At 40.3% G+C, this 27,884-nt stretch overlaps 1 protein-coding gene across 1 annotated transcript; it reads left to right on the top strand.

The window, feature by feature from the left end:
• The first annotated feature begins 526 nt into the window (after positions 1 to 526).
• Positions 527 to 27,281, top strand: rad54l (RAD54 like). Its single transcript, XM_078259513.1, has 18 exons — positions 527 to 961; positions 1,533 to 1,613; positions 3,821 to 3,931; positions 4,049 to 4,109; positions 4,208 to 4,343; positions 5,531 to 5,600; positions 6,702 to 6,990; positions 9,229 to 9,353; positions 9,429 to 9,579; positions 9,789 to 9,915; positions 14,157 to 14,231; positions 15,250 to 15,380; positions 17,937 to 18,047; positions 19,620 to 19,743; positions 19,840 to 19,918; positions 20,543 to 20,722; positions 22,684 to 22,847; positions 25,799 to 27,281. The coding sequence occupies exons 1-18, from the start codon at positions 959 to 961 to the stop codon at positions 25,998 to 26,000; spliced, it is 2,220 nt and encodes a 739-aa protein (XP_078115639.1). The 5' UTR covers positions 527 to 958; the 3' UTR covers positions 26,001 to 27,281.
• Positions 27,282 to 27,884: the final 603 nt, after the last annotated feature.

Raw genomic sequence — 27,884 nt, 5'->3', positions numbered from 1 at the left:
CCTGGACAAAAATATATATATATATATATATATTCTAATTCCATATAATATAATATAATATAATAATACTGTACTATTCTACCTGGGCTTTGATTAGTGTGTTAGCATTGGGGGAAACTATGCTTTTTTCAAAAACAAAAACATATATAGTATAGTATTATGGTATAGAAAATAGGGCAGTAAGGATAAGCTCAAAAGATTGGTAGGAAAGGGAATGGGACCTTATTCTGGGAACAACAGGAGATATGGGGTACAGGACACACAGAAAGCGGCTATGGAATATTTAAAGAAGATAGGAATAGAATATAGCCTAGTGAGTTTTTATTGTTTGTTTGATTGTCTTTAATTATTATTAATGCTTTAATATAACTATTACTTTATTTTCCTTATGATGTAAAGTAATAATGTATTAAATACTCCCGTGCAATAGGTGGCAGTATGCACCTTATAAGTAATGGTTGCAACCCGCCATAACATTAAAAAAAAAAAGAAGAAGAAGCAAACAGCTGTCTGTTTTACCTTTCAGGCTTGCCGTAGTGTTTTGCAACATTTAGCGCCAAGTTTAATACTAACCATTGAAACTAGCCGGAATTAAGCTAAACATAGGGGAATCTGCAGTTGTATGTCAAACTAATGCTTTCATAAATTGTCTATGGGACTAACATCTCATCTCCTTAGTTGACTATATTAACTCGCTGGCTATTCTTATCTGTAAAGTCAAGGGCCTATAGTTAACGTTAGTGTTTTACGAAGGAAGAGCAAAACAGGAGCACAGGCACGAGAGCGCCTTTACTGTGGAAATGAAACAGGCAGAGCCTCTAACGCTAACGCTAACGCTAGCTTTTTCTGGGTAACTAGCTCTTAATACATCCATGGTAACTAGGGGGGAGTTAGCGTGTAATGCTAGCAACACGGGCAGCTGAGGAGTCTCAACATAACAGCCGAGGAAACAAGGAAAATGGTAAGCGAGCTTTTTGTTATTGTTATTTAGCCTACTTCCTTTATGCTACAGACTGCATTCGGGTGTTGACAACCAACAGTGGTGGAATGTAACTAAGTACACGCATACTCAAGTAACGTTACTGTACGTTACTTTCCTTGAGTCTTTTCTTTTCATGTCACTTTCTACTTCTACTCCGATACATTTTTCAGATGGAAATATTGTACTTTTTACTCCACTACATTAATCTGAGAGTTTTAGTTACTTTACAAATTAATATTATGCACAAAAAAACGTTTGTGTATAGAATACGATGTTTTAATATACATTAAATTACCCAACAATGTACAGGCCTACATGTCTAGCTAGACCATTAGACATTTAGTTGATTGACAGAACTGTTTTGATCGTTTCCAGTTTCTAAAAATACTTGCATGCATGGCATTTACTTGTAGTAGAGTATTTTACAGTGTGGTATAAATACTTTTACTTAAGTAAAGAATCGGAATACTTCTTCCACCACTGACTACCAATTTGAACTAACATTATCTATCTTAATGCTGACTCTCTTTGTATGAAATCATAATCCCAGAGAAGGAGTCTTGCTCCCAGTCAGGTTGCTAAACGGAAGCAAGGAGATTCCTGTGAAGATGATGACTGGACATGTAGAACTGTAAGTAAATGAACATGCCTATCATAAATTCAAAGCTTCATGCAAAGCTCTTACCTTCAGAGTTGACTGCAAAACAACCCTATTGTTGCGTCCTCTGTGTGGAGAGACCCACACGCCAAACCCTGTCAAACTGTCAAAACATTTGGCCGTTTCGCTTTCTTGTTTATTGGCTCATGACCTTCCTTAACATGTCTTTCCACATCCTCTTGACTTAAAGAAACCACTCTTCGATTCAGCATCATCTGAGTCACTTAGCAGTGTTTCTTTTTAGAAAGAGTAACTTTTAGAACTGAAAAGGGACAGTTCACCCCCAAATCAAAATAAATATTTTACTCTTACCTGTAGTTATCAGTTTAAACCATAGGTCCCCATAGACCCCCTAATATTGTATGAAATGGAGTTGCATATTAAACTGGGCCTACAATAACGTGTAGGGTGGCCTAAAGCCTTATACATACCTTTTTGTGGTGCAAAAAGCTATTTAAATAATTATTGACATTCATATATTTATACATATCTTAATGTTAAACATACATGTAGCACAGCGAATCCTTAAAGGTGCCCTACCACACAAAACCGTTTTTACTTGCATTTTTTGAAATATGTTCGGTCCATATGTGTTTGTGTTATGTCGTGAATGTGAAAATGAACTGCTACCGCCTCTGTCAGCTCTAGCCACTGAAAAGAAATAAGAGGAGAAATCAGGCCAATTACAAAAGCTGGTCAGTCTGACGTGGTGTTGCCTGAGCTCATTACTATTCATGAGCTCGCCCAGTTGCGCTGGGTAAAGGATGCTGATAGCCAGGCTCTCATTGGCTAGCTGTTAGCCAATCCGAGTCAAGCAGCTTAGCTCGTTGAATATTAATGAGAACTGGCACAAATCGAGCTGAGTCTTCCTGCTGGCTTTCTATACCACACTAGAATGGCTTGAAACAAGGTAACCAAGGCATTTTTTCCACACAAAAAAATGTTACAGAGTCCATGGTTGAACTTCAGACATTACCACAAAGTAATGAAATACGTGTGGCAGGGCACCTTTAAGCTTAACTGTATCTGTGAATGGCTACCTTAGTAGCTACCTTACCTACAGGTTGATAAGCCTGTTATAAATGTTATGTAAATTTAAAAACAAATCACAAATAGGCTGATTTCTCTTTGCTTATAATATGTTGTACTTATGTTTATGTATATTCTCAGACATATTCACTTTTGAACTTAAAAAAAATAAACAATAATTTGGGGCCACCTGCAGTAACTCTGAGGAGCCCCTAAGGGTCCCGGACCCCCCCTTGTGGAAGATCTCTGGTCTAGACAGTTTTGGTGTGTTGGAGATATCGGCCATAGAGATGTCTGCCTTCTCTCCAATATATTGGAACTAGATGGCACTCTGCTTTTGATGCTACCGGGGGTGTATGTGCTACTCCATGAGTATCTTCATACGGCACAGTGATACAGTTGGCAGATGTCATTCGGTAGAAAGAAAATAGTTTCTACATGTAACTGCTGACAGCCAGATCTGTGGATTTTCTTGAGTAACCAGGTCAAGATTTCTAGAAAGAGACATTGCTGTTGAGTTTTTCAAACATATTTTTTTGGTGCTTTGAGCACCACAAGCCGAGTGCCATCTAGTTCCATTATATTGGAGAGAAAGCAGACATCTCTATGGCCGAATATCTCTAATCTGGATTGATAAATAGCACTACAGGTAAAAATTTGTATTTTTGGTTTTGGGGTGAACTGTCCCTTCAAGCACTTAATGATCTAACGTGTGGTGGTATGTGTCATTTATGGATAAGCAAGTCACCAGCAGATAGATGTCACCCATGGCCTTTCCCCTGTCCTGTGCATAAGCACGAAAGCGTCTGTTGCTGTTCACAATGAAATGTCAAATTTTTATATTGCAATTGTGCAAAATTCCCAAACTGACATCCCTTAAAGAAACCTTTGCAACCCAAAGAATAGTACTAAATGGTTGTTTTTTTTTCATTTGATTGTGTGTTTGTTTATGTATGCACCATTCACCAAGGCCACTTCCACATAAGTGTACTTTTTGTGGCAATAAAACGTTTTCTCATTCTGATTCTAATATTAAGCTATAAGAGAAAACTGTACTATTTAGTGAGTGATAAACCAAAATGAATAACTATAGTTGTCGGTGAGCATTTGTGCGGTTGGCATTGAAAAGTGTGTAATGCTTTTTTTCACAGGAGAAAAGAAGAAAAGGTGACAAGGAGGTGCGAGAAAGCCATATTTCTCCCTTCAGAAAGCCTCTGACACAGCTGAACATCCAGCCTGCATGTATGGACGGTGACAAACATGTAAGAGTTGTTAAGTACCCCCAAATTGAATCTATGCATACGTTTTGTGTGTGAATACAGCAGTGGTTGCAACTTGATGCCATGACAAGGCTCACTCGTTTAAAATCCTTTCTACAGGAGGCATTTATACGAAGCATCCTCTCCAAGCCATTCAAAATTCCTATTCCAAATTACACAGGTAACTGTATTCTTGTTATTATGGTTTCTCTTTCATGTCTAGTACAATTGCTAAAGAATGACTGACTTAAACTGCTCTCTTGAATGAATTACCCACAGGCGCACTGGGAATCAGGGCACTCGGTCTAAAGCGTGCAGGAGTAAGGAAAGCACTTCACGATCCCTTCGCAGAAGATGCTTTGGTTCTTTATGAGCCTCCAACTCTGAGCGCTCACGACCTGATCAAAGCTGACAAGTAGGTTCAAAACACATGGCACCTCCATTAAATCATCTTTTACTTGATCTTCAGTAAAAACGGTTATTTGTTTTGTTAAAGCTGCACTAGACATGTTTGTATGTTAGACAGTGTTGTAGTCAAGACCACCTAAACCGAGACCAAGTCATCACCAAGACCAGAGTGTGTCGAGACTGAGTCAAGACCAAGGCCAGACCAGTGCCAGACAGCCAGAGCTTCTCCTGTCTCCCTACAGTCACTTTCTTGGCAGTGCATGTTAAGTGGGCGGGGAGAAGGTGTTAACAGTAACACATTTTAAATTAGAAATGAGTCAAGTCATTGGTTGCATTTCAAGCAGGAAGTTTTACATCCAATCACAGTAATGACGTTAACAAATCAGACAATACACAGGCCATTTAGTGATACCCCTGCAGTTGTGATCTTGAAATAAAAATCCAGTCGATTCCGAGACGAGACCTTTAAGTACTACAACACTGATGTTAGGTGCGTCAAATAGGAGCAGGTGAATCATGGAAAATAGTATTTTCAAGTCCAGCCAGACACAGTTCAGAGCTCACTTTCTGCGGATGAGGAGACAGTTTGTATTATGAGTCCTCACTTTCTGCGGGGAGATTAGGGCTGCACCATATGAGGAAAATATGCGATGACGTTGAATATCGCGGTAACGATATTACTTGGTATAACGGATATGAAAGCGTACTCAGTTCTTTCAGTATTCTGCTAAAATACAACAAATTGTCTGTTGAATTCAAAACATATGAAAGTAAGTCATCTCCAACATTCTTGTGTTGAACAAATTGAACATTGAATTGAATACATAATGCACCGCGAATAAAAGAATGATACATTAGAAAAGGGCGGTTTTCTCTCCGAGTGTCTTTCGCGATATGTCGCAGTCTTTTGCTGTGTTTTTATTGCGCCAGTTGATATTGCAATGGCAAGTAGAAAACAATATATTGTGCAGCCCTACTGGAGAGTGACTATACATGAACTGCAGTACAATTTGAGAAAGTTGTGTTAATGATTATTTAGTAAGTGCATTCCTCTTAAACCTTTAATTCTGCTTAGATATATATATACATACACTTTGCCTTGTGCAGCTTTAAGAAAACACTTCATAGCTTTTACTGGCCATTGATGGGAGTATTGTAATAAAAAGAAATGTGTGCCTTCTTTGTCTTGTCCAGAGAAAAACTACCAGTCCATGTTGTTGTGGATCCAGTTTTAGGAAAAGTGCTCAGACCCCATCAGAGAGAGGTAAACCCAAGAACCTTTTTTTTCTATTAATAGTATCTCTGTTTCTGTTGCATTTATCATAACAATAGTGTTAAATAGTACATATGTAGAATTTTATATTAATGAAGTAGCCTTACATTGTTTCTCATTAGAAACTTAAAAATAGATTGAGAAGTAGACCTTGGAACCAGTAGAGCGACAAAACAAACTTAAATAAAAGTCCGATTTCCTTGAGCTTTCAATCACTTATCACAGTCTTCATCTGTAAGATATGAGGTGGACCACGAGAAGCAATCGATATATCCGGGGTGCGATTTGTGAAGAAAAAAAAACTTAATTAGCTTAATTAGGAATTAAATCCCCACTTCCAATACCATGGATATAGAGCCACTTGGCCAGCCATGCCAAAACACTAACACTTCGATATTAAATGAAAAATAATCTCAAAATGAAATAACACAGCGCTTTCAAGCCGGAGAGCGGAGTTCACTTTAAGGCGAAAACAAAATACTTTCACTCAGGAAACGCTCGTTTGATCCTTGGGAGTGTTTTAACCCAAATCCGATCTTTTTCCTAAACTTAACTAGTCGTTTTAGTGCCTAATTTCTACTGTCATCGCAGCATGATGCTCACTTTTTATGGCTAAACTCCACTACCACAGTCCCTGAAAGGACCGTCATCTGGCGGCGCCTGTAGCCGGCTCACAGTCACCTATTGGCGGCTAAACAACTGCCGCTGGTAGCCGGCGTCCCGGAGCTCTGTAGCAGCTAAAGACAACCAGCAACTGCTGTTCAGATTTTATCGTTCTATGGCACTATGGACTGTTCACGTTACAGCACTTTACTGAGTTTAAAATACTTCTATTTTAGGTATATATATGGTCTAATGGTGAAGTAGCATTCATCACTTTGAAGTGGGGGGGTACATTTTGTCCCCACCGGGGATACAAATAATTCAGCAGAGGCAAGGATATGTAGACCAGAAAGGGGGAAATCCCATGCATCCCCCAGAAAATTGCACCCTGGAAATATCCAGAAAAGGCGAGTTAGTTGACCAGAAACTAGATTTTTTTTTTTCTTCTTCTTCTTTTTGATTAAAAATGGATGTCTTTAATTTCTTGAGGGGGTGAAGTTCCTGTGGGAGTGTGTGACGGGACGACGCATCCCCGGATCGTACGGCTGCATCATGGCTGACGAGATGGGCCTGGGGAAGACTCTGCAGTGTATCGCCCTCATGTGGACCCTGCTACGCCAAAGCCCCGACGCCAAGCCCGAGATAGACAAGGTCATTGTGGTTTCACCTTCCAGTCTGGTTCGCAACTGGTACAACGAAGTAGGAAAGTGGCTGGGAGGACGCGTCTCCCCGCTGGCCATCGACGGAGGTTCAAAGGATGAGATCGATAGACAACTAGGTAGTTTACCTTTCCCCTCTCTCATGAATATCCACAGAAAAGTTCATGGAAATATGGTGACTTTTATTTTTATGTGGTCATTGGTTTTCAGTTCTCAAATTGCATCAAATTATACAGTGTATACTATATTATACATTATAAAACACAGAAACCTGGAAATATTGTCGTTTGATACCTTGTCATCAGAATCCAAAATGACTTCATTGTCATTCTGGGCCCTATTTTAACGATCTAAGCGCACGGCGTGAAGCGCCTGGCGCAGGTGCGTTTAGGGCGTGTACGAATCCACTTTTGCTAGTTTGACGGCGGAAAAAAAGGGTCTGTGCGCCAGGTGCATGGTTCAAAAGGGTTGTACTTTAGTGTCTTCATTAATTCATAGGTGTGTTTTGGGCGTAACATGCAATAAACCAATCAGAGTGTCATCTCCCCATTCCTTTTAAAAGCCAGGCGCGTTTGTACTTAGCGCATTGCTATTATGATGGCAGATTTGCTGCTTAATATTTTTATTTTTAATCATCTGCATGTTTGTGTGCTGCTGTGCGTCCCTGTGTCTGTAACAAGCATTGTGTGTGCACGCTCTGCACGAGCCTAGGCACATTTTACTAATGCTCTGGTAAAATAACAATGAAATGCTGACTTTAGACCAGGTTTTTGTTGGTCAATGGCGGGATCACTTTCCGCTGCCTCAAGATAGCAATACGCCAATAATTCACCTGAACACACCTCCCTGTAAGACCAGCACGCCAATGGGCACGCAGATGGGCGCAGGTGCAGTCGCTATTTAAACAACGCAGATTTCTGGACGAGAAATTGACAACTGCGTCGGTCTTAAACTAGCAAAAGACACTTGCGTCAGGCTTTGCGCTGAGCTGCGCCGGGTGCAAGATAGGGCCATGTATGTAAAAACAATGATATGAAAAGTGCGATATGAAAAGTCTCTCTATAGCACTCTATTGTGCAAACATAAAAACACACACACTGACGAGGGGTGCTACCAGTTGAATAGAATAGTCTTTATTAGCCCCGAGCCCCGGTCGTCCAGTAACCGAGAAACGGTGACTTTAATTGGGTATGGAGGTTGCCGCTTTCTCGTCAGACTGTGTGGAGCTCCTAAAGTCCGACACATCTTACTAAATTTGCAATTAGCCATCAACTTTTGTAAAACGGCCCATATTTGAGCTTTATATAGTTGATTTCTCGCTTAAAAAAGTCACAGAAGTGAGTTTAATAACGAAATAGCCCGACAAACAATGTATAACTTTGCAGTGTCTGAAATATGAGACCTGCTGTCTCGTCTCCAATGTGTTTCTATGGGGTTCGCTCAAACCAATCAGCGTGCAGCTCATCTAAATATTCACGAGCATACCATATTTGGAAGAAAAGCACTTATTCCAAATAGAGCCATATTCACAGGGTAGTTAAGGGCCTAATGAAAAAGCATTCGGGCAATTTTCAGCCCAACCAATGTTACATACCCTATTAGGAGACCGTAAGGAACAGTGTAAAATACCCTATATAATCATTCTATCACCCCTTTAAACTCAAAGTTCAGTTATGGCTCTTGGATGTTTTTCAGTCTGTTTGTTATAATATTGCCGTTCTAATATTGTACCATGTCAGTTACATTTGGCCGGTTATCCACTAGAATTAGACTAATACTAGAAAATGCAGGGTACTTGTTAGGGCTGCACGATATTAGGAAGATAACACAACGTGCGACAACGTTGTTGAATATCGCAGTAACGTACCCAGTTCTGCATTTCTGCTGCTTTCAGTATTCTGTGACAGTATTTCAATATTCGGCAACAAAATACAACAAATTGTTTGTTGAATTAAAAACAAATGAAAGGAAATAATTTCCAACATTCTTTTATTGAACAAATTCAACATTAAATTGAATATAAAAGGCACCACTAAAACAAGAATGACAGATACATTATAAAGTGCTATTTTCTACTGCTATTTTCTTTCAACTAATACAGAAAGTATCTTCTGCGCTATGTTGCAGCCTTTTGCGATGTGTATATATATATAGTATATTGCGCCAATTGATATCGCGATGACGATTAAAAAAAAACGATATATTGTGCAGCCCTAGTAGTTGTACAATATCTGCTTCTAATAGTGTTGATTTGTTGTAAGTTGAACTTTCCCATAATGTAAAATATATCTTTATGAATATATTGGGAGTTTACTAGTAGTCTGCTTATTAAGTGGTTTGTTTTCTGTGATTTCTAGTGAACTTTATCTCTCAGTATGGTTTGAGAGTACCAACCCCAATCCTGATCATTTCTTATGAGACATTTCGACTGCACGCAGGGGTTCTGCACAAGGGCAAAGTCGGGCTTGTCATCTGTGATGAGGTATTTCATCCCATCCATTATAATTCCGTGTTGTCAGTTGACACGATGATGTAACATTAGTTATGTTTGCTGTAGGGTCATCGGCTGAAGAACTCCGACAACCAGACATACCAGTCCCTAAATGCCATGAGTGCCCAGAGGAGAGTGCTGATATCGGGCACTCCCATCCAGAACGACCTGCTGGAGTACTTCAGCTTGGTGCACTTTGTTAATGCTGGGATCCTTGGTAAGTAGCTCCACACACACACACACACAAAAGAGCTACACCAAAATGTGGGTTATTTCTGCTGTTTTTCAGCGGACGACGTGTGCGGACGACACCACCCTCATTGCCCCAAGGCAGAGTCCACATAAGTGTACTTTTTGTGGCAATAAAACCTTTTTCTGATTCTGATTTGTCCTAATCCCCTTTTGTCTTTTCCACCTCGACGGCAGGTACAGCCCAGGAGTTTAAAAAGCGATTTGAGCTACCCATCCTCAAGGGTCGAGATGCAGATGCCAGTGATAAGGACCGACAGACGGGAGAGGAGAAACTCAAGGAGCTGATCACAATTGTCAACAGGTGAGCTCAAAGCACATATGCAGGGTGTTTCATCTTATTCAAATTTCTAAAAGAAAGGCATTCCTATTTTTGCTTTTTTTTCTGGCTTATATGTTTTATCCTATTTCATATTATTATTATTTATTATTAACACTTTATATACACCAAAAACAAACAAAAAGAGAAGAAAAAAAACAGCTAAAGGACAATTAATGCTTCTGTGTTAAATCGACGCCGTGGCTACGTAGGTTGTAGTCTATATCCATGACCTTCCACTTCCAGGATTGCCCCATTGCCGCCGGAAATTCCGCCGTATGTGCATTTTTTCAACCGAATTTCCGTTACATAACGCTTTCTTTGTGTTGGCGTTCTAACCTCCGGTGGATTTCTGAGGACTATGGTTAACTGCTCCTCAGATCTCTGCAGGGTAAATCCAGACAGCTAGCTAGACTATCTGTCCAATCTGAGTTTTCTGTTGCACGACTGAAACAACTTTTGAACATATACATGTTACGGGTCCCAGGCAAGGAGACCGGGTAACAAATTGAAATTCCTGAAAAGATGGGCAGTTTACCCATTACTGACCTGAAAAGACAGGTGAAATAAAAGGAGAGTTTGACACAGCAGCTTTTCTCATCTTCTCCCAAGTTGCATCTCTTTTATTCATTCAGAATAAATCACAAAACGTTGCCATATTTCCATTTTCCAAAATAACACCATATCACATATCACATTCCATATATTCACATTCTAACTCACATCAGTTATTCAAGGCCACTATGGCTGCATAGTGCACTTTACATGGCTACACTGTTATTAAAGTTGTCGCTACATATAGCTGCCTAGCGAATACCGGTCGTATTAACAGAATTCCCCACAGACACAGAAATACAGGATCAGACATTTACATCACTTATTCTTAAAACAACAATTTATCAAATATATTTGTATAGTTTCATCCCTTATTTACATTCAATATACATCAGAAGAAAATCATTCACTCTCATCGCTTATTTACTCATTTAACATGACCAGATAGCCGTTACATCAAAACTTATGTCTACTTGTTACAGTTGGCAAAATAATCATTTCTAAAACCAGTGTGTATTTACTAAATCATACTCATTAAACTTGTCAACATAACCGTTTCTAACAAGCGGCGTTTCGGAGCTCGAATGCTATGCTACATGAATCAATGGGATGACAATGACCCAGTTCGCTGCGAGACGGCAGCTAGCCGTGACGTCATTCCAGTTTTCCGTCGCAGCTCGTTCGCGAGACGGTAGCTGACTGTTTACAGTAGCCTAGCTTAGCTAGCTGCCTCGATCAATGGCAAACTTTCTATGTACACTTTTATTGTTATATTACAAATAACACTAGTTATCAAACAGGCGTTAAGAAAAAAAGGTTGAGACCACAACAAGTAAAGATGGGCAGTTTACCCATTACTGACCTGAAAAGACAGGTGAAATAAAAGGAGAGTTTGACACAGCAGCTTTTCTCGTCTTCTCCCAAGTTGCATCTGAGAGCGAGCGGAGGTCCGTCCCCATAGCAACCGGAACGCAACTGATTGCGCTGTGTCACTCCTTAAAGTGACAGTAGTAATATATATTTATAGAGATACTATTTTATCATATCTATACTATATACATGAAATGTCTTGTGGACACTAATTGAGTGTGCCACATACACATGCCCCACCAAAACAAGTTCCTTCCTGAGGCTGCTTTCCAGTAGCAACAGGCCTCTTTAGGGCGCTTAGCGCCGCCCATGACGATTTTGATTGGTTTAAAGAAATGCCAATAAACCAGAACATGTTTTTCTCCCATCCCGGAATGCTGCGTGGACTAGCCAGACCCTCCCCCGCATCTCTGTGGAGGAAGGACTGGCAAAGCGAGACTACGTACGTAGGTACGTGGAGATACCGACCCTATGCCGTAGCCTGACGTGCACCTCTCGAAAACTTTAACTACACGTTGTGGCGATGCAGACCGCAACAGCTGTGATTGGTCCGCTCGGCCGTGACTTGCTGGCGTTGCATTTCCCCCGACTCATTTCCTGATTCTTCACCTCCATAAACAACATGAAATCAAGGAGAGGGTTAACTTTTCCTGCTACAGATTTCCCACCGTGGTCAGGGAGACTCTCTGTTCTCTCTATGACTCTAGAGTCACTACTCGCTCCCAAGCTAATCAACGCCACTCTTTCAATTTTCAGTTTCAATTTCAGTTTTCAATTTCAGTTTGCTTTATTGGCATGACAAAATATGCAATACATCTGCCAAAGCATAAGAACAAACATACATAATCTTTATCAGCTTGATAAAGCTGATAAAGATCATCACCTTACCTATCTGCTCTGCATGCGTTGTTTGGGGTGTTTGGGCGAACTTGTAGAATCATTTTACAGAATTCCAATTTCAATTTTTAAGTGGTAGTTTTATCCCAGTTTTTAGATTCTGGTTTTGAAATCGGGCCCCAGACTTCGCTTCTATAAAACATTATTGGTGTTATCAGAAAAGTGTAGATTTTTAGCCAAATTCTTGCGGGGATATTAGTGATGGCCAAGTGAAGCTTCGTGAAGCATTTTCTTTATTTTCTGAGCCCACTAGATGGAGCTTTTTGTTAAACAAAGGATTGAAAGCGCACTGGGCTGCCATTCCTTCAGTGTTTTTCTTCAAACCGAGAGCGCCATCTAGTGGGCTCAGAAAATAAAGACAGTGGTTCGCGAAGCTTCATTTGGCCATCACTAGGGGATATTTGTTTTTCCAAATTTGCATTTGATTGCATACAAAGCTCTCCGAGCTGTATTACATAAATAATTCATAAATGCCGGAAGTCATAACGAACTTTTTTCGGGCGAGAATTTCTTACCTTGAGTTTCTTCCTTCCGCCTCATAACAGAGAAGCGGACCATGCGTCTCACCGAGTCTGCCCAGTGCGCACGTTATCTCTGTATGTTTTACGCACGGCAGACATCAGGCGGAGCAGCTGTTGGTTCACTGTATAACACTCACGCGGCTCTTTTGTAACGGCGGCTGTGTCACCGGCTGTGTGAGGTTATCACCCACGCGTTTAGTGTAAAGGGAGTGGCATCCGGGCACACTCCACGAGAGCGTTATCAGCACCCACGGCCCTCCTCAGAGGTAGGACAGTGGCTGACATCTGCGCAACGGCGTCTTGGGCATCTCCGTGCCTTTTTTCATCCGCTCTCATTGCGCAATGTGATTCCGTCTTATCCACACTTAATGCACTATTAGATATTGTATGCCATGTCTCCATACTCGTGCACCAGAGTGCCCGTGAGGAATGTGCTTTGCATTAATTAATGATTTTAATCTTAATTATGAAGCACCATCAGAATCCATGCAGCAGAGCTTCACAACGTTAAGCAGGCCAGTCAACGTTAAGCAAACAATATAATTTTGTTACATAAAAAAAACCTGTACAGTGTGAGAAGGAAGAAGAGCTAGTCTGTGCTATCTGCTTGTGGATTTTGGTGTCACAGGTGGCATTGACTACATCAGCTTCGCCCTTAACCCAATAGCAACAGCTCTTAGAGGGCGAAGCCTATACGAAATAGAACGATTGTTACTGTACGTATTGTAACTCCAGATTCTATGAGTGTAGGCATAGCCCTCTAAGGTCCAGGCCACCTGCTTCACTAACATTGGCTGAAGAAAAATGCTGATGTTGGGAGCAGATCTCTGGTCTCGCAGCTGTAATATACAGTAACTGCGGACGTAAGGGAGGCCCGTGCAGGGCACAAGGGCGCAAAAGAAATATTCACGACTGCGCATGCGTGAGGGATAAACCTTGCGCACTCTCTCACTCGCGCTACCACACACTCCTCACGCACACACACATGCCGGGCCTGCTATTCTCTTAAAGAAGATCGACGCACACGCCAAAGCACAAGGATAAACTTCAGGCCACTTACGTAGGCTACGGTGAAAGCTCCGCATGGAGCCTCCGCAGAACCATAAATCAGACTTAAGCCTGCATAATCTTGTGACCAAGGCCAGGGACATTAAACTAAGTGGAGCAACATTGTCCCTAGGTACCGTAAAGCAGAATAAACTGTATTACATAAGCAGTGACGTAATGAATAGTCCAAAACAAAACAACATAAACCTTAACAAATCCCATATTTTGTGTTTTGCATCATGTTTGTTGTTTGACATACTTGTACTTCAGACAACACTGGTTGTGTTTTTAGGTTAAACAGCCCTCTGTAATACTGTCAATGTTCTGCATCAACAGGTGCCTGATACGGAGAACATCCGATATCTTGTCCAAGTACCTTCCTGTGAAAATCGAGCAGGTTGTGTGTTGCAGGTAGGTCGATTCATTTGGTTTCTGTTGAGAGAAGGTTGAGGAGAGATTGATGCAAAATAGATACTTTTGAATCCCTTACTTTGAGTAGAAACCTATTTTTCAACCCAGAAACCCTTTTGTTTTTTTTACCAACTTTCTCATTACATTATTCTCATACATTAGTTTAATAACACTGTCTCGAGACACACATTTTAAATGTAACTTGAGCTCGATTTGTATCAGGAAATATGGCTACAGACTAGGGCTGAAAGATGAAGATTGAGATTTGAAAGAATGTGATTAGCTAATCGTGAAGACCGCGAATAATTGAATGTGTAATGCTTAGTTGAATGTTTGGTGTTAACATTTGGTTTAACATTTTTTATTCCTCTTTTTATTATTATATTTCCTGTTTTCTCATACGCTACATGCTGGAATAATGTTACATATCACAGATTGTTTACAGAAATGTCCTATTTTCAGTGGATTTTTCATGTATTTTGTATAACTTTATTTAACATGATATTAGAAGGTGCAACATGTACAGCATATGCTGCTGTTGAACTGAGACATAGCAGACATTTCAGTTTACAGGAAAGTACTTTTATTTTTTTATTGGAATTGTTTTTTTTATTATTATAACTAGCTTTTGTGATACATGTTCAGTGTTTGACTGTTCAATGTCCCATGCTTATTGCTGGCAATTCACATCTATGTTCTCATCGTTGCATAAGAATATAGAGCAGTTTTGATGGTGTCTCATGTTATAATGCTCCATGACATGTTTTATCTGTTACACAGTGAATATTGACATTTTTTTATCGAATCATAATCGCAATATCTGGCTGAAAAATTTGATTTTTTTTTTTCCCCAAATCGTTATCGCCCTACTACAGACCCATCTCAGCCAGTTCTCAAAAAGTATTTAGCATCAAGATATACAACTGTACTCTCAATGTAACACTTTGTGATAGAATGTAATCTTTTTTTATAGGATATTGAACAATTTCATTTGACATAATGACTTGTTTCCCTGTAGGCTGACTCCTCTGCAGTCAGAGCTCTATAAGCTCTTCCTGAGGCAGGCAAAACCCATCGAGACATTACAAGAGGGCAAAATAAGTGTCTCCTCCCTGTCTTCCATCACATCCCTTAAGAAACTATGCAATCGTAAGTGCTTAAGCCAAATCTAACTCATTCTGTAAAATGTGGCATGCGTGAACATTATTGGGATCACACAGAGAGTCAAATGTAAAAGTAAAGACAGGGGAAACCAAGGCTGTGGATGTCTAACTATGCATGTCTTTTATGCATGTTGGAATGTAACAAAGTACATTTACTCGAGCACTGTACTTAAGTCCAAATGTTGAGGTACCGTATTTTCTAGGGCACACTGGATTATAAGGCGCACTCTTAATGAATGGTCTATTTTCGAACTTTTTTCATATATAAAGCGCACCGGACTATAAGGCGCATTAAGCAAAACACTGCAGGATCGGGACGTAGCCTAGCGACAGAATGTCAACAAATGATGTCGACAGGAAACTCAAAGAAGGTATTTACAGCACTAAAATAAAAGCAAGGCAAGTTTGACATTTGGAAAAAGTTCTCAATTGTCAGGAAAACGAAACAAACAACCCCATGAATCTCTTTATTAATAGCCTATAAAATGACGTGTTTTCCCCTGCGGGACGGGAGAAGCCACAAAATCAATGCATTTCTATTATTGTGCGGGCATAAAAAGTTTTGCTGGTGCTGGACATACACATTGCGGGTGCGGGCGGCAGTGTAACAAACACGTTGCGGGTGCGGCCGGTAATGGTCCGAAATTCAGCGGGAGCGGGATGAAGAAAACAGTCTCGCACAGGGCTCTAAAGCACAGTAGGCCTATGTATTACTCCGCGACGCTCCTGACTACGGTATCTTGACAGAGCGCCGTGTACCACACAAAATCGCTCCGAGCACAACCAGAATTAATCCATATATAAGACGCTCCGGATTATAAGGCGCACTGTCATTTTTTGAGAAAATTAAAGGCTTTTAATTGCGCCCTATAGTGCGGAAAATACGGTTATTGTACTTTACTTGAGTCTTTTCTTTTCGTGCCACTTTCTACTTCTACTCTACGCTACATTTCAGAGAGAAATATAATACTTTTTACTCCACTACATTCATCTGACCGCTTTAGTTACTAGTTACTTTACATATTAGGCTTTTGTGAACAAACATGTAGTTTATAAAATCTGATGTTTTTTATCAATTAAACTACCCAACAAACAGGCCTACAAGTCCAGCTGAAATGATTAAACCATTAAACACACAACTGTTTAGATCGTTTCCAGTTTCTAAAATGGGAGGATTTTTCTGTATTGAGTACTTTTACTTTTATATTTTAAGTACATTTCCCTAATGATACTTACATACTTTTACTTAAGTAACATTTTCAATGCAGGACTTTTACTTATTTTTACAGTGTGGTATAAGTACTTCTACTTAAAGGTCCCATGACATGCTGCTTTTTGGATACTTTTATACAGGCCTTAGTAGTCCCCTAATACTGTATCTGAAGTCTCTTTTATATAGGCCTTAGTGGTCCCCTAATACTGTATCTGAAGTCTCTTTTATATAGGCCTTAGTGGTCCCCAAATACTGTATCTGAAGTCTCTTTTATATAGGCCTTAGTGGTCCCCTAATACTGTATCTGAAGTCTCTTTTATATAGACCTTAGTGGTCCCCTAATACTGTATCTGAAGTCTCTTTTATATAGACCTTAGTGGTCCCCTAATACTGTATCTGAAGTCTCTTTCCTGAAATTCAGCCTTGGTGCAGAATTACAGCCACTAGAGCCAGTCCCACAATGAGCTTTTCTTAGGATGTGCCATTTCTGTCTGTAGCTTTAAATGCTATTGAGGAGGAGGGGGGGTGTGTGGCCTTGACCAACTGCCACTTTGCTTGTTTGCAAGCCACGATGTCTCTCTCTCTCTCATGGGTGGGCCAAATTCTCTGGGTGGGCAAAGCAGAGAAAGGGGAGGTAACCTTTCCCCTTATGGCGTCATAAGGAGGAGATTCCAGATTGACCCATCTGAGCTTCATTTTCTCAAAGGCAGAGCAGGATACCCAGGGCTCAGTTTACATCTATCACCATTTCTAACCACTGGGGGACCATAGGCAGGTTGGGGGAACTCATATTAATGTTAAAAAACCTCCATAAAGTGAAATTTCCATGCCATGGGACCTTTAAGTAAAGGATCTGAATACTTCTTCCACCGCTGCTTTTATGGTATTAGCCATATAGTATTCATATGCCTATTTAGAATCATCTGCTGCCTGGTAGAAATACTAACCACTGTTCTGTAGGGGTGTAACAATACATTGATCTGATTCGATATATTGATTCAATCCTAAACGATCCAATATTATCGATACAAAGTGAAAATATCCATACATATTGTCATCTTTAAGATGCGCCTTTATTTTGAAATTCCCACTCTATATTATTTATTTTTTATTAAAAGAGTAGTTTGTTTTCAATTTAAATGTCTGGAAGAGCTGAATGAAATTGTCAAATCATATTTTGGTTGTTTCTTGTAAATATATATAAATGTAAGTGATTGTGTGAAATGGGGTTATGTATCATGGGGTTGTTGTATCAATGTCCTAAGAATCAATATAATATTGTATCGTGATATAACGTGTGATTTACACCACTAATGTTTTGTGTCCTAGACCCGGCGCTCATCTATGAGAAGTGTGTGGAGAGTGCGGAGGGCTTTGAGGGGGCGCTGGATCTGTTTCCACCTGGCTACTGCACTAAAGCTGTTGAGCCTCAACTCTCTGGTAAGAAACATGTAACACAGCTCATCACACCTTGGATGTTGTTAAAGGGTAACTACCGTATTTTTCAACCTGGAACGTATTTTCCTATGTTTTTGTGTGTAAGACTGATGGAAACAACAATCTTTGAAATTGAAACAGACTGCAATGGAACCCTATGGGGCAAATGTGCATCGTCAATTTGGTCCACTAAAAGTGCTGTTTTTGCTGCTGACCGGCTCAGATTATTATTCTAAGTGTCTGACAACATTATGGAAAGGATCCATACAGAGAGAGGCATATTTAAAACCTCTTTAACACCTTTCTGTTGAACCAAAAACAGCTCTGAGGTCGCTAAAAAAACAATACTTTTAGCGTGTATAGAGCCAACATATTTTCACATGTAAATCGGTAAACTATGTGTTTATTTCAACCAAAACTTGAGATGTGATAGTTGGAAAAGTGGAAAGACGACCCAAAACAGCTTTTCGTAGTTTTAGTTTGTTTCTGCCGACTTTGAATGAAGTGTATTTTATGATGGAGTCTGGTGGGTTCAGCGAACGAAATTTCGCAGATATTTTTATGTTTGAAAAAGGATCTTACTCTTTAACAGAAAGGTTGACCTCCTTAGAAATCCTTTCTATAATGTTGTCAGACACTTAGAATATTAATCTGAGCCTGTCAGTGGCAAAACAAGCACTTCAGTGAACGTAAATACAAGATGCACAATTGCCCTATTAACTTACGTTGGTTTTTTCTCTGCTTCTGACTGCAGCGATCTCTCTTAATACTGGACCAATGTCAAAGATTGTTGTTCCCATCAGTCACTTAGACACAAAAACATAGGAAAATAGGTAGTTACCCTTTAAAGATATACAGCATGATGGCTCCTGCTGACTCGCTTTATACAACAACGAAAGTTTGGATTGACTGTCTAAGAAGGGTAGAGTAACTGGGAACCAGATGTGTGGCCACCTCATTAATGGCTTGGAAAACTGTTACTGCTTGTATCATCGTTACATTCATTTTTGTGGAGGTTATCATCAGTTTTTGTGTAGTCTTTTGGGGGTGGGGAAGCTGATTGGCAAATCTTTTTTTCTTTTTCTTTTTTTCACAACAATTTTTTAAAGGATGGTTCTATATCTGGGTGTGTTCTTATCAGTCTTGTTTCCAGCAACAGCAGGCAGATGTTAACAGAGAAAAAGCTCTGACAAACCCACTGTACACTATCTGTCCAGCAACAAGCAGCTGTTGGGAGACTAGCTGGTTAACATACTGGAACATTCAGCAGCTAAAGAGACAGATGATTTTCTCAGGAGCTAGTGGAGATCAACAAAAACAAGCTAAAGGGAGAGGGAATATTGTCAGGTGGATTCAAACACAACTCCAAATGAATGCTCATGTTGCTATATGTCTGCTGAATGTGTAAATGGGAAAACTTACTGTATTTGGTTGAAAGGAATAAGTGTCAGTGTTGTGTGAAATAATCTGTTACCGTAGGTTTGTAAATTGTGGTGTAGCTCTCTAAAGTGAACTGAATAAAGTGCTCCATTTTTTGATTTATTTATGGGTAACAAATTATTTCCTCTGTTCCAGGGAAAATGCTGGTTCTTGACTACATTCTGGCAATGACGAGGACTACAAGTAGTGACAAGGTGGTGCTTGTCTCCAACTACACTCAAACGCTGGACCTCTTTGAAAAGCTGTGCAGATCTAGAAGGTGCTTTTTGAAGAAAAAAAACACCATTTAATTGTGTCTGTATCATATGATTTGTCAGTTAAAGTGAGCAACAACCCCCCTCTTGGTCTTTTACAGATACCTCTACGTTCGACTGGACGGCACAATGTCCATCAAGAAAAGGGCCAAGATTGTAGAGCGATTCAACAGTCCATCGGTGAGTGGGAAACTTAAACCACACCGTGAGCCAGTCAAGACCACCTAAACCGAGACCAAGACTTTGAAGGGCGATATATGATCTCAACGCTAGATGGGAGAAATTCCTACACATTGGACCTTATAAATAATCTTTTACTTGATCTCCAGTAAAAAAGGCTTATTTTTTTGTTAAAGCTGCCCTAGACACATTTGTATGTTAGACAGTGTTGTAGTCAAGACCACCTAAACCGAGACCAAGTCATCACCAAGACCAGAGTGTGTCGAGACCGAGTCAAGACCAAGACCAGACCAGTGCCAGACAGCCAGACCTGCTCCTGTCTCCCGCATTCACTTTCTTGGGAGTGCGTTTTAAGAGGGGGTTAACAGGAACAGTTAAGTTATTGGTTGCATTTGAAGCGGGAAGTTTTACACCCAAACAGGGCTATGATGTTAACACATAAAATTAGACAATGCAGAGGCAATTTAGTGATATCCCTGCAGTTGTGGTCTTGAAATAAAATCCAGAGTCCTCTTTATCTGAGACCGAGACCTTCAAAAGGTGGTCTTGAGACTGAACACTTGCACACTGGCGTGAGCTTTGAAATGCAGTTGAACGCCATCTGAAATCCATCTGTGTTCTCAGAATCCAGAGTTCATCTTCATGCTGAGCAGCAAGGCCGGTGGATGCGGCCTGAATCTGATTGGTGCGAATCGCTTGGTGATGTTTGATCCGGACTGGAATCCAGCCAATGACGAGCAGGCGATGGCGCGGGTGTGGAGGGACGGCCAGAAGAAGACCTGCTACATCTACAGGCTGCTCTCGGTCAGTTCAACACAACTCACAAGATGCAGACATAACATAAAACACATCCTCACTGCTTAATGTCTATTTTAGCTTTCAAGTCATCCACAGTAATATTTTCACATACTGTGTATAAATTACTTTTCCTCTACTGATTTTTTGTTGTTGTGATAAACACTTTTTTTAATTTATTTTTTTATTACTACCCACCCAGACAAAAATCAGGAAAAGATGACACAGTCACTACAATATTCAAGACCATCCAACAAAATAGTAACAAAATAGACAAACATATTTATAAATGACAACAGCATAAGCCCATAATACAAGTCTCTCCCCAGCACAAAGCTTCTTAGGAGCCCTCCAGAAAGGTACTTCCCCCATTTTATAGTATAGAAATCCAATCTGGCGAACCGTTTATATGACATCTTTTCAAATGCCGCCACCCTAGCCATCTCACAAGCCCACTCCTGGATTGTCGGCACCCCTTCATTCCGCCATCCTCCTAAAAGAATCTGTCTGGCTATCATTGAACTAGTTGGGTTGGGAACCGGAGGGTCGCTGGTTCAAGTCCCCAAACGGACCAAAGTGCGGAGTGTGGATTGGTAGCTGTCAGTTTACCTCCTGGCCACTGCCAAGGTGCTCTTGAGCAAGGCACTGAACCCCCAACTGCTCAGGTCGCCTGTCCAGCAGTTGCAGCCCCCTCACTCTGTCAGCTCTCCATTTGTGCATGTATAGGTCCTGAGCATGTGTGTGTATTTCAGGCCTCTTCGTAGAGTGTTCCAACCAGTGGTGGAATGTAACGAAGTACAAATACTTTGTTACTGTACTTAAGTACATTTTTCATGTATCTGTACTTTACTTAAGTAGAATCAATAGTGCATACTTTTGACTTTTACTTCATTACATTTTGCAGCAATTATCTATACTTTCTACTCCACTACATTTCTACAACGTTCCGTTACATTTTCTGATAAGTTTTTCCCCCGTGCCAAAACGTCTTCCTGCATCGCCACGCCAAGACCCGCCCTTCAATAGCATTTATTGGTTAGGCGCGTACCGCTCCTGGCCCTGTTACTGCTGCTGCTCCCGATACTCTGCTTGGTCATATGTGAAGCACCCGTTCACATAAGGTTAATATACAACCGGTATATTTATCTTAAAAACACTCCCTACGCCCTCCTCAGCTGTAAAGCCGCATACTTGTTGTCCAAGCCCGTGTGTTCTCGCTAGATAAATGTGTGCAGCATCCCGTGGGAAATAATGCAAAGTCCTCGAGCTTCATGCAGATCAACCTGATAGATAACCTAGAATTGTAAGTCAGAATGTAAACTGGGTCACAGATGGTAAGCACAATTAAATGAACCTAAAACTAAATTAAATGCCACAGCCCATAGGCCTACTGTTTTTTTTTTTTTTATTATTATTAGAATATAGACATTAAGAGAATAAATCGTTATGTACATTTAGAATCAGGTACTTTTAGTTAAGTAGGGTTGCCACTGTGGTACTTCTACTTTTACTAAAGTAAATATGTCTCTGGTTATTTGTACTTTTACTTAAGTACTGAGATTCAGTACTTCCTCCACCACTGGTTCCAACAACAGAGTGAAAAAAAAATGGTAATTTCCCCCCTGGGGATCAATAATAATTAATTAATTTATTATTATTATTGACCCATCTCCCAGAACAAATAATCTTGGGCTGAATGGAACCTGGGTCCCTGCAATCCGACATACAGTAGGTTATCATGTATCCCGGTCCAAAATTCCTGGACCTTATCACAGGACCATAGGACATGAAGTAATTGGCCGTCCTCTGTCTTAGATTTCCAACAATTTGGTGTGTCCTCTACTGATTTGTAATTATTCCGCAAAGTTCAGGACCTCGTAATAGATGTGTGAGCGCATCAGGGGGCTGTTAAAGGCTGCGTGTTTGGCATGGTTTCCATATTTGACGTGTGTGTGTTTGTGTGCTGACAGACGGGGACGATCGAGGAGAAGATCCTTCAGAGGCAGGCCCACAAGAAGGCCCTGAGCAGCTGCGTGGTGGACGAGGAGCAGGACGTGGAGCGCCACTTCTCTCTGGGCGAACTCCGAGAACTCTTCACTCTCAACGAGGAGACCGCCAGCGACACACATGACAAGTAAAGAACAAATCACTCTCACAAGTTGTGCATGCTGCTCACTCGGCTGATTCTGCTGAGAATCGAATTGCCTCTATAAAGATGGTCAGACATCAGTGCGTACATTTACATGCACACTAATATTCCACTATTATTCGGAATATGACAATATTCCAAATTTGATACAGGTCATTAGGGATGCACAATATATCGTTTTTTTTTATCGTCATCGGCATATCAACTGGCGCAATAAACACATCGCGAAAGGCTGCGACATGTTGCGAAAGACACTCGAGATTTTTTTGTCTTAGTTGAAAGAAAGTATCAGTAGAAATGTGCACTTTAAAATGTAACTGTCACTTTTTTAGTTGCGCCTTTTAAAGTCAATTCAATGTTCAATTTGTTTAATACAAGAATGTTGAAAATGATTTCCTTTCATTTGTTTTATATTCAACAAGCAATTTGTTGTATTTAAGCAGAACACTGAAAGCAGCAGAACTGAGTACACTTTAATATTCATCGCAAGTAACATCGTTATCACGATATTCAACGACATTATCGCATATTTTCCTTATATCAAACAGCCCTACAGATCATGTAAACGGCATATTCCGTTTGGATATTCCTAAAAAAAAAAATCCGAATTTAGCATGTTCCGATTAAGACACGTGGGATATGCCGGTATTATTCAGGTTTTAGAGGCATTCTTTAGACATGTATACAGCACATTCAGAATATGCATCTCAAGCTGAGTTTTTCCTGCATTTTGTGACAGTTTACGGCTTATGGTCAGCTCTGTGCGTTGCTATGGTTGTTGTACATAAACCAACCAGCCAACAGTTTGCAAGGCTGCGGTAGAGATTCATGGCCAAAAGAAAAGGAGGAAAAACACACCCAACGTTACTTTTAAACCTTATGAAATACTTGGATATCAACAGGTTTTTGGATATGCACAAACATTGCAATGGCAACCTTTTTAAGAAGCTGGTTGAAGGACTGAAAGAGGGAGTCTTTGTTCGCACGGTCCATCAAGTCCACCACCCCTGGAACACTTTGACAAATCCTATTTTGCACGGCTGCATGTAAACAGGAATATTAGAGGAATATTCACTTTCATTAGCGAAAGCTAGTGTTTAAAATAGTTACTGTAGTACAAATTCAAAATACTGGAGGGTCGTCTCCCCTGCCTCCTCCTCCCCAGACTCGAAGTTCATGGAGGTTGCCAGGCTGAGACCGCAGCATACACAACAATGTTGCTAGACGCTTGTCTCACATAGCCAGACAATACTTCACAGCACAGCGGAGTAGCTAACGTTAGATGCTGGCTATATTGACATTGTCATCAAAGCCTGTGCTCACGCAGAGCTCTGTACCAAACTGACAGACACACTTTTTCAGCTTAGAATCACGGTAGGAACCGCTAAAAACACAACAACCTCGCCGTCCTCTCCACCCGACGGACAGACACACTTCTTCAGCTTAGAATCACGGTGAGAACCGCTAAAAATAACACTACCTTGCCATCCTCTCCACCCGACTGAACACACTTTATTGGCTTAGAATTACAGCAACAATCGCTAAACACACTGCAAACTCACGATTTTCAGCCCCCCTCTCTTGGCTTAAAATAACTCACTGTTATCGGCTCATCCGCTGAACAGGCTACACGTTGTAAACAGCCGTGGCTGCTTGCCTGGTCCTCCGGTAACGTTAGCTAGCAGTTAGCAGGGTTAGCATGGCGGCGTTAGCCAGGACCAGGCGGGATCACTTTACTGGCTGTGTCTCAGTTGTTTTTGCGAGTAACCAATTAGGGTACTCTAGCTATATAATTCATTGTGAGTACACAAATGTGGAAATGACATAAAATGCCTGCCTGTAGCCGTGATAAGTTAGTCTGAAGCTAATGCTTACCTGTTCAGGAGGAAATTAGCCAACTCAGCGTCCTTTTGGGCTCTAAGCTGTCTCCATCTTTCAAATACATCTCCAATATTTACCCGGGGTTTGTTACGTCCCTGGTTTGTTAGAAACATGCCGGTTTTTTTAGGTTGGGTAGAATAGAACTTTACAGCTGTAGCGCGCTGGGTTTACGTTTTTACAGGTATATCTGGCAACCCGGCCTGGCTGTTAAACTGTGCAGTTGATAACAACACACAGGCCAAAAGGAAAATACTGGCATTAGCATTGTTGTCAGAAAAGATAGTATAGCATGTTTCCTTAATATCTAATGACTCATTAGGGTCATTTGTGGATTTATTGCAGTAAATATATTACATATTGGACTTTAACGTTAGCCTACCGCTAGCTAGTAGCTGGATTAAACACGGTTACAATGCTGACAGCTAACGCTAAACGGTGTAAAGTGTGACTGTGTTTTACTGTAGAGAATTCAACACCGGTATGTAAGAATCTGCAGCTGCCGTCAGAAAAACCACACAGACGGTGCGTTCAATGAAACTGGTAAACTACAGCTTCGTGGTGCATTTGAAGTTATTGTAAATGTCCTTTTCCCATCTGGTGGTTGTTTTTGTCGTTCAACAGCAATTTACTAGTGAAATAAGTTATTGTTATTGTTATACATTATTATTAAATCATTTCATTTTGACCATATGGCCTTAGCAATAAACAAGCCGTTCTTTAATGTCACCAACTGTTGTTTAGTACCCTTTTTTTTTCTTTTCTTTTTTTACTTAATAAAAGTGAAAGGGATAAAAGTATCGGTTCAGGCACCGTTCATTTTTTTCACGCGATTAATTTCGATTAATTAATCACAGAGTATGTAATTAATTAGATAAAAATGTTTAAGCGATTGACAGCCCTACTAAAAAGTATTTAATTCGTTACCAAGCCCTGTGATCATGTTTTATACATCTGGCACCCAGTGGTTTTCATTATATCAAACATAATAATGTGTGATCATATAATGTATGTTAGTATTAAATTAGCTCTCTTCCTTCCTCTTGTGGCATTGTTAGATTTCGCTGCCGCCGCTGTGTGAATGGCCGGGAGGTTCGGCCTCCTGCAGAGGACTCTGACTGTACCAGTGACCTTTCCCAGTGGAACCACTGCTTTGACAAGAAGGGCCTGAAGGACCAAGTGTTGAAAGCCTCCTGGGACGCTGCTGTCTCCTTCGTCTTCCACCAGCGCTCTCACGAGGATCAGAAGGGTGTCATATAGCAGGAGGAACTCAACAGACTTTCTATTACACTACCACATGTACTGTAAATCCTGATATTTATTTGTTATTCAGTTTTTTCTGTTGGATATTTTTTTTATTAAAACCGAAAAAGTAAAGCAGAATGATTTGTAATCCATCCATCATGAATGCAGTAACTTCTGCACATAAAGAACTGGGGCAAAACTAGTAATGGATTTGGCAGTTGTGACGAGTCATCTTAATGTATACGTGGAACTGTGGTTAGTTTCCTCAAAAAAGGCTTACAAAAGCACCCAAATCTGGACGATAAATACTGGACAAAAGAACATGGAAAAGACGGACAAATCTGCACATTAGATTCTGCTCCCATAAATACATTTATTTAATTACCAGCAAGTCACGTTTCATTGATGGGAGCATTATCTAGTGTTAAGGCTCTATTTTTCTGTCCTTAAGTTTCCCTATAGCCATCTGAAAGCAACTGGATAGATATGCATTCCATTTTAACCATTTTAATAGCACAATGCACATAAATACCACTCAAGTACTTCATAATGGCGTGTGTGTGTGTGTGTGTGTGTGTGTGTGTGTGTGTGTGTGTGTGTGTGTGTGTGTGTGTGTGTGTGTGTGTGTGTGTGTGTGTGTGTGTGTGTGTGTGTGTGTGTGTGAAATGCTATATAAATGCAGCTCCTTTTACCATCAGTCATCAGTGTCTGAATAAAAACTTCAAATGGGTTTTGTGTTGTATTGGCAGTAACGTGTAGACAGTCAACAAGGTCAAACTATATCCACTTTACATTTTTAAGTCCTGTGCACTCATGAAAATACCTAATTTCACTGTGACAGCCAAACTGCTGCAGATACGTATTATCTCTGGGGAGGAACAGTAAAAGATTGACTGCACCTAGTTTAATAATCCTGTTTGAACTCCCAAATAGAGGTGACAACACACTCTCTCCACAGCCTGTGCAGCTGAGGATATCTTTCAGCCCAACCTCTATACTGTAGGTTTAACAGTAGTTAAGATCCGGTCAATGGTGGAAGAAGTATTGAGATCCTTTACGAGAGTAAAAGTACTAATAACACACTGTAAAAATACTCTGTTACAAGTAAAAGTCCTGCATTGAAAATGTTACTTAGGTAAAAGTATGTAAGAATCATCAGGGAAATGTATTTAAAGTAGTAAAAGTAAAAGTACTCAATGCAGAAAAATCCTCCCAAGTCAGAAAGTGTAAAGGATCCAAACAGTTGTGTGTTTAATGGTCTAATCATTTCAGCTGGACTTGTAGGCCGTTATATTGTTGGCTAGTTTCATTTATAATAAAACATCAGATTTTATAAACTACATGTGTTTTGTGTGCAGAAATCCAATTGTGTAAAGTAACTAAAGCTGTCAGATTAATGTAGTGGAGTAAAAAGTACAATATTTCTCTCTGAAATGTAGCGGAGTAGAAGTAGAAAGTGGCATAAAAAGAAAAGACTCATGGAAAGTACAAGTACCATAAATTTGTACTTGAGTAAATGTACTTGGTTACATTTCACCACTGGATCCGAACTATGCCAAAAAATAACTAGTTTGTACGTTGTGTTGCTGGTCTGAAAGGCCATCATAAAGAAGCTGGTGCCAAGTTTAACATTGTTTGGATTAGAAATGCAAAAGATATCGTTAAATATATATCAGTAAAAGAAGCACTCATTGGCTTTTGCCGCTCTAGCCATTGGCCACTCCCCCTCTCACACTGCACACTGTGAGCACAGCCCGAATTTAAGGACGTTTCAGAATCCCACACATGCAAAGCACAACCAGTTACAGACAACACGTGGCAGACAGAGCATGATGCCACTTAATAGGCAGGCTACCAGACACTGTTTTTGAGTCACATCGTTGCAAATATCACATGATG

This window comes from Sander vitreus, chromosome 9, assembly GCF_031162955.1.
Source record: "Sander vitreus isolate 19-12246 chromosome 9, sanVit1, whole genome shotgun sequence".
NCBI lineage: Eukaryota > Metazoa > Chordata > Actinopteri > Perciformes > Percidae > Sander > Sander vitreus.
The sequence above is the reverse complement of the archived record's forward strand: the minus strand, read 5'-3'. Positions and strand labels throughout refer to the sequence as shown.

Bases quoted from the DNA above. Each gene is read 5' to 3' on its own strand.
- rad54l (XM_078259513.1), top strand. The intron at 9,580-9,788 runs GTAAGTAGCTCC...CCTCGACGGCAG, and splicing joins TGTTAATGCTGGGATCCTTG to GTACAGCCCAGGAGTTTAAA. The intron at 20,723-22,683 runs GTCAGTTCAACA...GTGTGCTGACAG, and splicing joins ACATCTACAGGCTGCTCTCG to ACGGGGACGATCGAGGAGAA.